Raw genomic sequence first — 14,789 nt, forward strand, 5'->3', positions numbered from 1 at the left:
CCGATCTGGTGGAATGGGCGGTAAGTCTCTCCGGCACAGGACGGTTAGCCTTTATGTAAGCCTGTTTAATGGTTGCCGTAATCCATCTTGCAATGGACTGTTTTGAGGCTGGCCAGCCTCTTATTGGCATCATAAAGAACAAATAGAGAATCGGTACGTCTAATCAGAGAAGTTCTTTTGACATAAATGCGGAGAGCCCTAACCACATCTAACTTTTCCATAGACTGCTGATCCAAATGGGAAGTAGATGAAAAGACCGGTACTACAATTTCTTGGTTCAGATGAAAAGCCGAAACTACCTTTGGAAGGAAGGAAGGGTTCTTAACACCGCTCTGTCCTCGTGGAAAACCAAATATGGTTCCCGACAAGACAGAGCTCCTTATTCCGAAACCCTACGCGCATATGCGATAGCCAAAAGAAAGAGGACCTTCCAGGTGTACCACTTTAAATCTGCACCAAGTAATGGCTCAAAGGGAGGCCCTTTAAGCATATCCAGCACCAGGTTGAGATCCCATGGTGTTGTAGGCGGAACATAGGGAGGTTGAATATGCAAGACTCCATGAAGGAAAGTCCTAATATCTGGTAAATCCGCTAGTTTCAGATGAAAAAACACTGAAAGAGCCAATACCTGAAATTTTAGGGAACCTAACCGAAGCCCTGCCTCCAGGCCATCCTGAAGGAAAGCCAACAAGCGAGGGAGAAGAAAGGAGGACGAGGGACATGTCCTATTTTCGCACTATCTGATGTAGGTTTTCCAAATCCGGTGATATATGCGAGCTGAAACTGGCTTTCTGGCTCGCATTAAAGTGTCTACTACTCTAGGGGAAAAAACTCTAGCCCTCCAGAGGCTGGCTTCAACAGCCATGCCGTTAAACTGAGCTGAGGTAAATTCTGGTGACGGAAGGGACCTTGCAGAAGCAGGTCGTCTCGTGACGGAAGAGGAATTCCCTGTCCTTCCGCCATAGAGATTATATCCGCGTACCAGACTCGGTGCGGCCATGAGGGAGATATCAGAATTACTGGCAGACCCCCCTGCCTTACTCGTCTGAGTACGCGAGGAAGCATGGGAATCGGAGGAAATAGGTATCCCAACCTGAACTCCCATGACATTGTCATAACGTCCACTGCCACCGCTAAGGGGTCTCTTGCCCTTGCGCAGAACCTGTGAACCCTTCTGTTGTGTCTGGAGGCCATGAGATCTATGTCCGGAAAACCCCACCTCTGATCCAGAGACTGGAAAACTTCCGGATGGAGTGACCACTCCCCCGGCATCATTTGGTTTCGACTTAAGTAGTCGGCCTCCCAATTTCTTATTTCTGGAATGTAAACTGCGAAGATTGCAGGGACATATTGTTCTGCCCAAACCAAAATTTGAGCAGCAATCTTCATTGCAGCTACACTCCTGGTTCCTCCCTGCCTGTTGACATATGCCACGGCTGTAGCATTGTCGGACTGGACTCTGACAGGGTGGCTCTGGAGGAGGGACTGGGCCCCCCGGAGGGCTAAAAGAATAGCCTTCAACTCCAGCACATTTATAAATAAGGCTGCTTCCTGAACCGACCAAAGTCCCTGGAGTCGGAGGTGCAGGATTACCGCCCCCCAGCCTTTTAGGCTGGCGTCCGTCGTGGCTATGATCCATGAGCATGGAGCGAAGGACCTGCCCACCCTCAAGTGATCCAGTACTAACCACCACTGGAGCGATTCTATCGTCCTTGGGGATAGAGATATTTTCTGGAGATCCAAGCGTAGGTGAGATCCTGACCATTTCGTCAATGGATCCCACTGAAAACATCGGGAATGAGCTCGACCGAATGGAATGGTCTCGAAGGAGGCCACCATCTTTCCCAGCAGCCGCATGCACAAGTGCATTGAGGGGCTGGGAGAAGTCAAGACCTGAGTTGTTACACTCTGAATAGAACTGATCTTCTCGACGGGCAGGATACCTTTTGCTGACTGGTGTCCATAATGAGCCCTAAGAAAACCATGCGTTGACACGGAACCATCTGAGATTTCTTTACGTTTATTAGCCATCCATGGCTCTCGAGAACTGCCAAGGAGAGGGATAAGTGATGATGTAAGCCAGTCTCCGAGGAAGATTCGATGAGCAGTTCGTCCAAATAAGGTACTACCTGAACTCCCTGTAGGTGAAGACATGCTGCCATAACTGACATGATCTTCGTAAAAACCCTCGGCGCTGTGGAGAGGCCGAATGGGAGGGCCCGAAACTGATAGTGGGAGGATCCCACTGTGAATCTTAGGAGAGATTGATGGTGGATCCAAATGGGAACGTGAAGGTAAGCGTCCTTTATATCTATGGACGCCAAAAACTGATCTTTCTCTAAGTCGTTTATCACTGACCTCAGGGATTCCATCCGAAACTTGTCCACTCTTAAGTTCACATTGAGGCCCTTTAAGTTTAAGATGGGCCGGAATGAGCCGTCCGGCTTCTTGACAAGAAACAGGTTTGAATAGAGGCCCTGTCCTTTCTGGTAGTTTGGAACCCTGCAGGTAACTCTTTGAGAAAGAAGAGAGGCGACACAATCTTGTATTGCCTGGCGTCTTGATGGATCTCAGGGTAACGGAGTTAAGAAGAATCGATGTGGAGCCGTGCCCAGCAGGTCTATCCTGTACCCCTCTAATATAATGCCCCGAATCCAAGAATCTTGAGAGGACGCTGCCCATTGTTCTTGAAACAAAGACAGATGTCCCCCCACTGGCGCCCCCTCCAAAAGAACAGAGTGGTCAGGACGCAGGCTTCTCCTGGGTCTTGGAGGTATGACGCCTACCTGCAAACGAGGATCTCTCCCTGGCAGAGGAGCCTTGAGAATTGGGCTGTCTGCCTCTAAAGGACTGACCCCTAGGCAAGGAAGCCTGGCGAAAGGAGCTGACCCGAGGGTTACGGCTCCTACTAGGGAATACCGGCAAGGAAGTGCTTTTGCCCCCTGTTGCCTGTGAGATCAGGGTATCCAATTCCGGGCAGAACAAACCTGCTGCAGAAAAAGGAATAGTTTCCACAGACTTTTTTGATTCCGCATCTCCTTCCCAGGATTTCAGCCATAACGTCCTTCTTGCAGAAATAGATGCAGCCTGAATAGAAGATGAAACAGCTGCTGTGTTCTGGGTCGCCTCATAAAGGTACCCCGATGCCTCCTTTAAATGCAAAGCCAGGGGAAGTAAGTCAGAGTCCTGTAAGGCCTCTGCTAACTGGTCTGCCCATGTTTCCATGGCTCTAGCCACCCAAGCTGAAGCAAATGTGGGTCTAAAGGAAGAACCCGCAGCTGCAAATATAGATTTCAGCTGAGATTCTACCCTACGGTCATTGACATCCTGCAGAGATGCTGAACCCGGGGTTGGGAGTAAAGTGTGTTGGCCAATCGGGCTATTGGAATATCGACCTTTGGAATAGACTACCAGCGGGCCACATCTTCCTCCTGTAACGGATACAGGGAGGAGAATCTTTTGGGTACTGAGAACCTTTTATCAGGCTGTTTCCAGGCTCCTTCAGCAATATCCTTAATCTCTACTGTAGGTGGAAAATGGCTAGCCTTTCTTTTGGCCTTCTTAAAGAGACTTCTGTCTCTAGGAGTAGGATCCTCCGGTAATGGGAGGTCCAAAGCTTGTCTAACTGCTAAAACCAAATCATAAATAAATTGGCTTTTAGAACTTTCTTCCTGACCCAAAGGTTGAACCTGGTCAGGATCAGAATTAATTTCCCCTTTTTCCTATGAAAACTCCTCAGAGTCTGAAAGGACCATAAGGGTATTATCAGACCTAGGACGCTTTCTTTTAGAAGGCGGGATGTTAGGGGATTCAAGTAACTGGTTTGGCTTATCCAAACCCTTTATAAATGCTGTGGACCATTGCGGTTCTGTGGGAACAGGGGCCTGGTCCGTATGTAAAAAGGAAGGCCCTGGCATAGAGGTTCCAATAAAACCTGTGGTAGTAGGGAGGCCCAGCTGTGTACTAGGATTATTAGCCACCGAGGTTACAACACTAGACCACAACTGATTGGATTGGCAAACCATCTGAGCTAAAGAGGAAACCGACTGTGATAGGGAGGCCACCCAGGCCGGTTCCTCCGTCGGTGGGGCTGACGTTTGCTGGGTTTGCGCAGGTGGGACCTCTGATTCTCAGACAGAGCATAGCGCCAACGGGTCCTTCTGGCCATTAGGTAATTTAACATGACATTTAGAACATGTAAAATATTTTGCAATAGGGCCCTTTCCCTTATCTGACATTTCTTAATAAAGGAAGGCACACCAAACACACAGACTAAAATTGTTAAATTTAGCTGAGTAGAGAGAGAGAGATATAATTGTGTGAAGAGAGAGGTGAAAACTACAAGTAATCAACTAATCTAGATATAAAAGTTGTAAAATTTTAAACACAAAATAATACCTAAGCAAGTAGGAGAACTATAACATAACCCCTACTAGCCCACTTGTACACAGCAGTACAGAATATGTGTTTAAATAAATCAAATACTTAGCCTATAGGCCAAACAGGGGAGAAGTCCAGCAGCAGTATCCTGGTGTCTGCTCCCTCAGCTGTTCTCTCTTCCCGGGCTTCTCCTTGGCGCCAGAAGACTGGAACAGACCATCTCTCTCTGTGGAAGGAGGGGGAGCTCTATTTCTTAGCTCTCCCCCTTCAGTAATGCTGCATCTGCAGCGATATTGTCCATAAAAAAAAAAAAAAAAAAAAGCTGGATTAAATGGCAGAGTAGTGGAGACCTCCAGAGGTCTCCACAGCGGAGAATACCTAATACCACTCCTATGAATGAGGGGGGATCCAGGTATAGCCCCCTTCTCCTCTCCTCCGTTTTTTTAAAATGGCCGCCGCCAATGTAATATCCGATAACCGGCACACTCTGCCTGCAGTGGCAGCGCCGGTTATCGGGGAGGCTTCTAGGAGTGACAGCGGTCCGTGAGACCGCTTGTCACCCCCAATTCAGGCACCCATCTCCTGTCTTCCTGTCCCTGTCAGTGAGAGCCGCTGGCTCCCATCTGACAGGGTAGTGCCTGTGCTGCCGTGCTGAGAGTGTGTTCTCTATATTAGAACACACTCCAGCTCTGCCACCTAAAAAAAAAAAAGGAATAAAATAAATGAAATAAAGAAATAAAATTACTAACAGTACTGAAAAACACTGCCCAACTCACAGCACCTAAAAAAAACTGAACAAGAGGGGGCAGGGGGATTGTAGAGGGGAGGGGTCTGTCGGCAGTACTAAAAGTTAACTAGTTAGGTGCCAACTCCCCAAGCTCCCTCCACAACCCATGGTAAGCAGTGTCCCCCAGACTGGATGAAAGAGAAAAGGAGATATTGTCAATCCTTTATAGAGAGAGTAAACATGACGTTCCCCAATGCAAAAGTATAAACCTTCCTAGGTACAGCATGAAAAAACCCCAATAACCTACTAATCGTCCCGGGGGGAGTCAGATAAGGCTTGAGGCGAATGAGGACGAAGGGGATCCTCCAGATGCTCCAGCTTCTTCTGTGACATAAATGTGCCACTTAAACCAGTTCATGATGGGGGCCGAAGCGTAGGTAGAATAAGGCCTGTCGATCGTCTCCATCTCGAAACTCTGCTGGATTTTAGAGATGATTCTAGGCCAGGTAGGGGGAGCGGCAGCCTTCCAATTTTGAGCCATCAGTGCTCTGGTTGCTATTAGAATATGACCAAGAAGATATCGGTCATGTTTAGGGACAGAGGTGGGATAAAGATGGAGTAGTGCCATGCCTGGATCCGTGCCAAAGGGCCCCCCCAAAACAGTGGAAATAAAACAATAAAAAAAAACTTCTTGCCAAAGTGGTCGTATGATAGGACATGTCTAAAAGACGTGAAATATATCAGCTGTTTGGTCTCATTGATGCCATCATGTGCCAGATGGTTTTTAATAACCAACATTATCCCACAGAGCTAGAGAACAATGGAACAATATCAAGGGGGAGGTGAGTAAGGAAAGGGGAATAATTATATGAAAGCAAAATGTTTTATAAAGGGAAAAAACTTAAGACATGATAGGTAGATGGATATTGTTATGTAAATCAGTTTAGGCTGATTTATTTGCATGTTAAAAAAAGAAAAAAGCACTATGAATCCTCCCACATCATTTCTTTTTACCATATTGCCTTTTCTTACATTGTAGAATGAAAATGGATTTGTTCCTGAATTCTTATAATTGATAAACGCCAAATACTCTTTTTAATGTCAAATAACAAAAAAGCAATTACAAATAAGACCATTTTTGTACTGTTTTGTGCAATATTATGAACTAGTATTTTACACTGAGACAGATTTGAATAGTAAATTTTCACAAGCGCAAACCATTGAGGGCAATTATATGTTTGTGAATAAGACTAAAAGATGCAAAAAACAACTCTCAGCAGCAATAGAAAATAACTGTCAAGGGTCAGAGGGGTTGAGTGTTAATAACCAAGCCCCTACTGTGCAAACGATACATATTATTTCAAAATCAATAATGCTCTGTGATACATATATTAAATCTATTATCTGATACAGTGCTTGTTTCTATTCTGCTTGTCTTGTTTCAGAACATCCAACAACAGAGAGTTGTGGGTGTGACACGTGATGGGGCTACTTTCCCTCTCTGCTTGAATTTAATAGAGGACTTTGCTGAAGATGCATCTCCAGTGGAAGAATACTATGCTAGCCTCAGTGTCCTGTCCTCTATCAGCGGTACAATCACTCTTCTTCCAGATGGGTCCATTCAAGGGCTAAATGGAACCTTCTCACGTTCTCTTTTTGGATATGAGAGGTCACAACTGTTGGGAAAGGTAGGGATCATGTGTACAAGGATACATTGTGCCTAACACCCAGCTTAGCTGCTTTTCTTTGGTAGTTTTATTCTTAGCAGTCGTTTTTAAGGAGCTTTTGGGGTTATCTCTGCCTCGGAATCGACATACCGAGTGCACATGGCAACCTGACACAGGCTGAAAGGTAAGTTGCAGGACACCTCCAGTCTGCGTTATGACATCGTCATTCTATCCTGTATATAGTCTTGTTACTGTGTAAACGCGTGTCGGAACGCGAGGATTTCCTTAATTTAGAAAATAGGGGCGTTCTGGAGCTTGCCTTTCAGCCTGTGTTGCCATGAACATACCATAGTTTCCCAAAAGTATCCTACCACACCTCCCACTCGTATTTTAGTAATACTTTAAACAAGGTTGTGGTCCCTGTAGTTATGACTCATGCTTTTTTTTTTTTTTTTTTTTGCAAACTGCTGTATACTTCCTACTGTGACCTATTTATATAGGTCACAGTAGGAAGTGCTCCCTAGACCATTTTGAATAAGTGTGCCCTATATTAATGTTGTGTACGCTGCTCAATGCCAGATGGTTTTCACTGGAAATGAAATACACTTTTGCTCTTTAAACAGTGTTCCCAAGGCCTTTACATCTAGACCTACACAGTATATACAACGATCAGCCACAACATTAATACCACCGGCCTAATATTGTGTAGGTCCCCCTCATGCAGCCAAAACAGCTGTGACCTGTCAAGGCATGGACTCCACAAGACCTCTTAAAGTGTCCTTTGGTATCTGGCACCAAGACGTCTAGAGAAGGTCCTTTAAGTCCAGTAAGTTGCAAGGTGGGGTCTCCATGGCGTTATCCTATTGAAAGAGGAGGCCTCTGCCATCAGGGAATACTGTTGCCATGAAGTACTGTACTTGGTGTGCAATAATGTTTAGGTAGGTGGTATGTGTCAAATTAGCATCTAAATAAGTGCCAGGAACCATGGTTTCCTAGCAGAACATTGCCCAGAGCTTCACACGGCTGACTTCCCTTCTTCCCATAGTGCACCCTGGTGTCATCGCTTTCCCAGGTAAACAATGCACACGCACCTGGCCATCCACATGATGTAAAATAAAACCTGATTAATCAGACTAGGCCACCTGCTTCCATTGCTCCATGGTCCTGTCCTGGTGCTCAAATGCCCATTGTAGGTGCTTTCGGTTGTTGACAGGTCTCTGTGGCTACGCATCTCCATACGCAGCAAGTTGTGACGCACTGTGTGTTCAGACACCTTTTTATCATAGCCAGCATTAACTTTTTCAGCAATTTGTTCTACAGTAGCACTTCTGTGGGTTTGGACCAGATGGACTAGCCTTCGCTCCCCACGTACATCAATGAGTATCGAGCACCCACAACTCTGTCGTCAGTTCACCGGTTGTCCTTTCTTGGACCACTTTTGGTAAGTACTAACCACTGCATACCAGGAACACACCACAAGACCTGCCGTTTTGGAGATGCTCTGACCCAATCATTTAGCCATCACAATTTGGCTCATGTCAAAGTCGCTCAGATATCTTGTGGTTGCCCTTTTTCCTGCTTCCAACAATTCAACTTCAAAAACAGACTGTTCATTTGTTGCCTAATATATCCCACCCCTTGACAGGTGCCATTTTAACAAGATAATCCATGTTATTCACTCCATTTGTCAGTGGTTTTAATGTTTGTAGCTGATCAGTGTACATTCTTGAATTCTCAAGAAATTAGATAATTCATGAAGCACAGCCTTTTTTTTAAGCTTGGCTTTTAATACACTAAATTTTGTAAATACTACACTTGTGCCGAATTTTGCAACTTTACCCACTGATTTATGAATAATTTAGATCAGACTGTTTTAAAAAGATTGACTTATTTTGCAATAGTCCCACTTGGAAGCATCTGACCACTGTTAATCTCACTGTGTGCTCTGTCACAGAACATTACGTTTCTGATTCCTGGATTTTACCACTACATACGAAGGGAAGAGGAAGAGCCATCACTGCGGATCCCTCTAGAGGAGAGAAAAGTTACCAGCAGATCATGTGACGTCCTCTGCAATGGTGCTGTTGGTAAGAGCTATCCACATAGACTGCCTATTCTGTATTCTAACACTAAGATCTGAGGAATAACATAGTGCAAAATACACACTGTAACCTGTGGCTGCTAATCAGATTTCCTTTATTTTCATATGTAGTCTCAACAAGGCTGCTTGTGGGTTATAGCAGATGTGTGCTTTTTGCATCATTTTATTTAATACTTACTCTGTTGTGTCCCCTATTACCAGATGTAGAGAAGTCTGTACAGAAATGTAAATCTGAGGATCCTCTGGCTGCTGGGGATGATTATTCACGTCATGCTTGTTGCATTGTATTGAGTCCGTCGTCACCTCAGTTTACAAGGTATCCTCTTGTGGGTTTTTATTTAAAAAAAAAATATTTTAAACTTGTAACATGGAAATACATTATCATAAGATAATATAGTAGATGCATTAAATCAAGAGAACGTGTTTGTGACTGCAAAGTACAGATGGTATATCATCTATTTAATATTAATTACTCATGGATATCTGGAAAAGTTTAGGTAGTTGCCGCTAATTAACATAGATATAATTTTCTAGTTGCAGCTCATTAAAATTTGTGTCCCACAGTCACTGCTGCTTTGGGGAATTATAAAACAGGCTAAGGTGAAGGCACCCTGTTGGTCAGGGGAGAGATCACCACTATTTTAATGGGCAGGGGAATTAATTTTGGGTAAAGGTGTGTGTGTGGGGGGGGGGGGTTTGAGGACTTGAGTCTGGGTTTCAGCTTATTTTCCTTGCAGTGTAATGTTCAGGAGCTTCAGGACATCTTTTCAGTACTGTTTTATTAGTTGACATCTGAAGTGTTTTAAAGCTTCCTTTTGACAAGGGGGTAAAAGTGTAAATTAAGAAACATTGTTGTCATCAGTTAAATTGAAGTGGGACTCTCCATAAATGTTATAGTCTTGAGCTGCATGTTGTTGCTTTAAGTAAAAAGATCTTGTGGTCCTTAATTTCAACTGTGTAGAATGTTAACAATCAGTTCTGTGATTGTGTTACTTTAGAGATATTTAGCAAAACAATGTAATGAACCTTGTGACTCCATTTTTTTCTATCTTTGTTTAGGAAAGGTATTGGCCAATATAAAGAGAGTTCCTCATTCATTGCAGACCGTTGCAGCCTGACCATGCCTGTGTTCTGCCCATCTCCTGGAACCCCTACACAGGACGAGCCATGGGAGGGAGGACAAGCAGCGGGCAAATGTGCCTTAAATGGCCTCCTCCCTGGGGTGGGCATGGAGCTAGACTTGTCACCCCTCACCCACTGTCTGAAAAGCATGAACTTATCTGGAAATGATGGCCAACAGAAAACACCATGTGTACAGAAACCCACCTATTCTCCTGGTGCTTGCCCTGGCTTGGGGCATGATGACTACTTGCTGTCTCTTCACTGTACCTCAAAGCTGAAAAATGTGCACCCTCCTTTTTCTATTGACAATACTTCACCAGTTACAGTTCAGGTGACTCCACTACCTAATTCTCCAATTTACACGACTGTCGGACTTCCCAAAAGCATTGATCCTGCTGTTAATACGCACACTCACCAGGATACTCCATTATTAACAGCAGATGCTAATCAGTCTTGTAATTGCACTAGCACAGTACACGCTGCCTCTTGTATTAACTCACCCCTAATATCAAGCCCACTCCCACTATGCCACAGCAGCCCTGTTATCTGTGTACCAGATTCTCTTTCACCAGGAATCTCCCCTTTAAACACAAACCTTCCACCGCACAACTTGTCACCTTTAGTACCTGCACTATGTCCTGGACACAGTAGTGAGAATGCAGTGTGTAATGCTAATGAAGAGGCTTTCACGGACATTGAAAGCAAACACCCCTTTTGTGGTAATGCACCCTTGAGCCCACTGTATGCACGTCCCTCCACCAATGCACACCCGGACCAAGATGCTAATGGATTAGGCCGTGACTCATCCTACAGATCACCAGAAAGACCTTCAAGCCAGGATGAAGGAGCGCAATCTGAGATTTCCCAGATCACATCAACTCCTGTAATAGATGGCTCTTCCCATTCTTTAGTCTTAACACTATCTAAAAACCATAGCCATATACTTGACTCAACACCCCCTTCTATCAACAGAGAAATTAGAGAAGGGATTTTCACTGGAAGCTGCTATCACCGGGATGGCTCCAGACTCTGTAAGAAAATTTTGCATATATATTATATGTGTGTGCCTTTCTATATCTTGTTACATACATACCATGGTCAAGTGGGGTGGTATAGCATACTGCCACTTATATTGCTTTAACATTTCTCTGACATCTTTGGGGGGACATCGGGACCTTGGGGTATAGATTAGGGACAGGCGAACACTGGCACTTTAACTTTAGGTAAAAAAAGCTCTATACCTCGCCTCCTGCTGGAGGCCAGTCTAGTTTAAGTGCCCGGCGAAAAGGCTGTGTCTGAGCTGCTTAGCAGCCCTCTTCTGTTTACTTTTATTATTTTATGCAGCGTGCGACAAGCGCTGTATGGAGGGGGGATCGGAGGTGCCTCTGTTGCCAGCCTCCCAATGTTTTCATACCCTCCTAGGAGCCAGGCACAGTCGACGCAGGCCGTCCTGATCTGACAGTCTGATAGACTGCAGACACTGCGTGAGGAGCGGTGGCAGAAGGTAAGTGAAACCCTCTCCCAGCACAATGCTGAGAGAGAGGGATAGAAATTCACAGTTTGTCCTTGAGCAGGCTGCTTCTTACTAGGAGCAGTCATTCTATATAAAAAAAATAATTCTATTTTTAGCTCAGGAGACAGGATCAGGCAAGGGTCGCTAAGATAGTGAAGCCCTGCTAGGCACTGGATTGTTGAATGTTACCAATTCAGTGCTGGGCCCTGGGGGAATCTATTACACTTCCTCCACATGGTAGTATCTCACTATTATGTGTGCAGAAACCAGAATAAACAGCCATTTTATAGCTCCCCTTTTCTGTCCTGAGTCCTGATAGAAAGGTTTGGGGATTGTTATTTTCAAAAGTTTATTACTTTTACTCTGTGGGACTTTATTGGCTGTATTGCAGGCTCACTTTCTGTTCAGTGTTTGGGCTGCTTGTTATTTAAATTGTGTTTTGTTACACTGTTTTGTTTGTGTTTTGTCCCATCTGTTAACATGTCGGAAGGGGAAAAACCATGCGTGGTAAAGCTGGTGTTACATCAATGTTGAGTTTCACCTGGGCTGAATGTCACGTAAACCTACCATCAGGTCAGTCAGGCGCACAGGCACTGTGCGCATCCTGCCAGCTTTCAAAGAGCATACCGTGTAATACAGCAGCTGCTGCTTTACATACGGCAACACATGCCTGGGTTCGGTCTCTCTTCAATACAGTGGCTGAACTTGCTCAGTTGGTGCTTTCACAGGCTGTGGTCGCTCCATCTTCTGATTCTGCTTGCACTGTAGCAACTGACATGGGTTCAAGTTTGCTAAGTCATGGTTTGACTGTTTCTCCCTGGCATTGTGTGTACAGCCTGCTTGGGTACAGGGAATTGCATCCTCTATACAGGGTATGGTTTAGGTTTCTTCCTCTTAGAGAGAATGTTACACGCTGCGGCACCGTCTTCCTCACATAAGAGTAGGAGGTGGCGCCACAACTTCAGGAAAATAAGCCAGATTTTGACTGTAGGCTTTCCTTAAGTTCATTTTCGTGGCAGCATGTGCCTCTTTCAGGCCTGCTTTGGCATTTGTGTGGGTTAACAAAGCAGTAGAACGCTGGTCAAATCACCGTTTTCAGGATTTATTGGCCGGCAGGCCTTCCTTTGAACTGCTTCCATAAGTGGTGCAAATTCAGAGGGCGATAGATTATTTACGAGAGGCAGCTACATACGCCGGACTGATTGGTGCACGTATTTCTGGCTCTGCAGTTTCAGCTCGTCATATTAGCCTTAAGTCCTGGAAGGCTGATGGGGAGTCTGAAAAGGTTCTTGAGACCATACCGTTTTCTGGGAATCTTTTGTTTGGACCTCAGCTTGACTCCATTATCAGTCAAGCTACAGGTGGAAAGGGCATTTTTCTCCCAGTTAATGCTCCTAAACAAAGATTGTCCTTTCAGTCCTCAGGAAGGTTTCAGGGTTAATATTCCTCAGGCCAATCTTCTACAGGCCAGTCATCCGTCCCTAGAGGTGGATTGCAGCGGGGACGTCAGGCATGGTCTTGGCGACGTCCAGCTGCAAAGCCTGCAGACAAACCGTCTGCATGACGGGTTTTTTCACCTTCGCTGTCGTCGGTGGTAGGAGCCCGTCTTCTGCAGTTCAGGGATCGGTGGTGTCAGTCCACTACCGATGTCTGGATTCAGGGAGTGGTGAACCAGGGTTACAAGATCGATCAGCTCGATCTTCCTCCCAGACGGTTCTGCGCCACAGGGCTTCCGTTTTGTCCGAGGAAACGATTGGCTTTAACAGAAGCGATTCAATCCCTTCTTTCGTCCAGAGTGATTATTCCGGTTCCTCATTCTCAAAGAGTTTTGGGGTTTTATTCCAATCTTTTTCTTGTGACAAAACCAGACTGCTCCTCCAGACCGATTCTCAATCTAAAGGATTTGAATACACAGGTCAGAGTGCGCAGCTTCAAGATGGAGTCTTTACGTTTGGTCATTCTCGGCATGGAACAGGGAGAATTTATGGTGGCTCTAGACATCAAGGATGCATATCTCCATGTGCCTATTTGGAAGGGTCATCAGTCCCTGTTGAGGTTGGCAGTTCGGTCAGAGCACTTCCAATTTCAGGCTCTCCCGTTCGGTCTCGCCACAGCTCCACGTATCTTCACCAAGATCATGGCGGTTATGGCTGCTCTGCTAAGGGCCAAGGGAATTACAATCATCCCTTACCGGGACAATCTACTTTTAAAGGCAGAGTCTTCAGAGAAGCTTCTGTTGCATATTCAGGTAGTAATCCAGACCCTGGAGTCGCACGGTTGGATTATCAACTTCAAAAAATCCAAGTTGATCCCATCCCAGCGGATGGTGTTTCTGGGTCTCTTATTTGATACCCATCTGAGACGGTGTTCTTTCCTCAGGACAAGATCCTAGCCTTGCAGAGGATGGTGAAATCCCTGTTGGTGGCAAGGAGACCTTCCATTCATTTTGCAATGAGACTTCTGGGCAAGATGATATCGTCATTCGAAGCGATCCAGTTTGCTCAGTTCAATGCATGACCGTTTTAATTGGAACTCCTGTCGCAATGGAATAAATCCCATCGGAATCTGGCGAGTCAGGTTTTTTGCCTGTCTCTGCAGACGCGTTAGTCGCTGATCTGGTGGCTACACAGGTAGAATCTCACCAGGGGACGCTTGTTCTCAATTTGGAATTGGATTCTGTTAACAGATGCCAGACTTCGAGGTTGGGGGGCTGTCTGTCTTCAGGCTCGGTTTCAGGGGCTTTGGAATCCAAACTTCCAATAAATGTCTTAGAACTGCGCGCAGTGTTTCATGCTCTAAGAAGTGTGCAACACTTGCTGCAGGGAAAGCCAGTAAAGATTCAACCGGACAATGTCACAGCAGTGGCATATCTCAACCATCAGGGCGGCACCAGGAGTCCCTTGGCCATGAGGGAGACTCGCAGGATATTTCTGTGGGCCGAAGCTCACGTTTCGGCACTCGTGGCCATCTTCATTCCCGGAATAGAAAATTGGGAAGCAGACTTCCTAAGCAGGCAGAATCTGCATCCAGGAGAATGGTCTCTCCCTCCGGAGGTGTTTCAACAGTTAGTGGTGAAATGGGGTCAACCGGATGTCGACATGATGGCATCTCGGTTGAATCACAAGGTTTCCCGCTACTGTTCCCGTGCAAGAGATCCCGGGGCAGTCACGGTAGACGCTATGTCCGTCCATTGGAGGTACCGCTTAGTGTACGTTTTTCCTCTGATAGCCATGCTTTCATGAGTACTGAAAAAGGTGAATAGAGAGGGTGTTTCAGTGC

General features: G+C 45.6%; 1 protein-coding gene across 1 annotated transcript in view; it reads left to right on the plus strand.

The window, feature by feature from the left end:
- Positions 1-14,789, plus strand: part of PASK (PAS domain containing serine/threonine kinase) — a 57,228-nt gene that overhangs the window by 22,621 nt on the left and 19,818 nt on the right. Inside the window, exons 7-10 of the mRNA XM_075201783.1 lie at positions 6,553-6,795; positions 8,729-8,861; positions 9,077-9,191; positions 9,935-11,028. Of these exons, the coding sequence (XP_075057884.1) occupies positions 6,553-6,795; positions 8,729-8,861; positions 9,077-9,191; positions 9,935-11,028 (1,585 nt within the window). The remainder of the gene's footprint in view (positions 1-6,552; positions 6,796-8,728; positions 8,862-9,076; positions 9,192-9,934; positions 11,029-14,789) is intronic.

The sequence above is a fragment of the Mixophyes fleayi genome, chromosome 3 (assembly GCF_038048845.1).
Source record: "Mixophyes fleayi isolate aMixFle1 chromosome 3, aMixFle1.hap1, whole genome shotgun sequence".
NCBI classification, from domain to species: Eukaryota; Metazoa; Chordata; class Amphibia; order Anura; family Limnodynastidae; genus Mixophyes; species Mixophyes fleayi.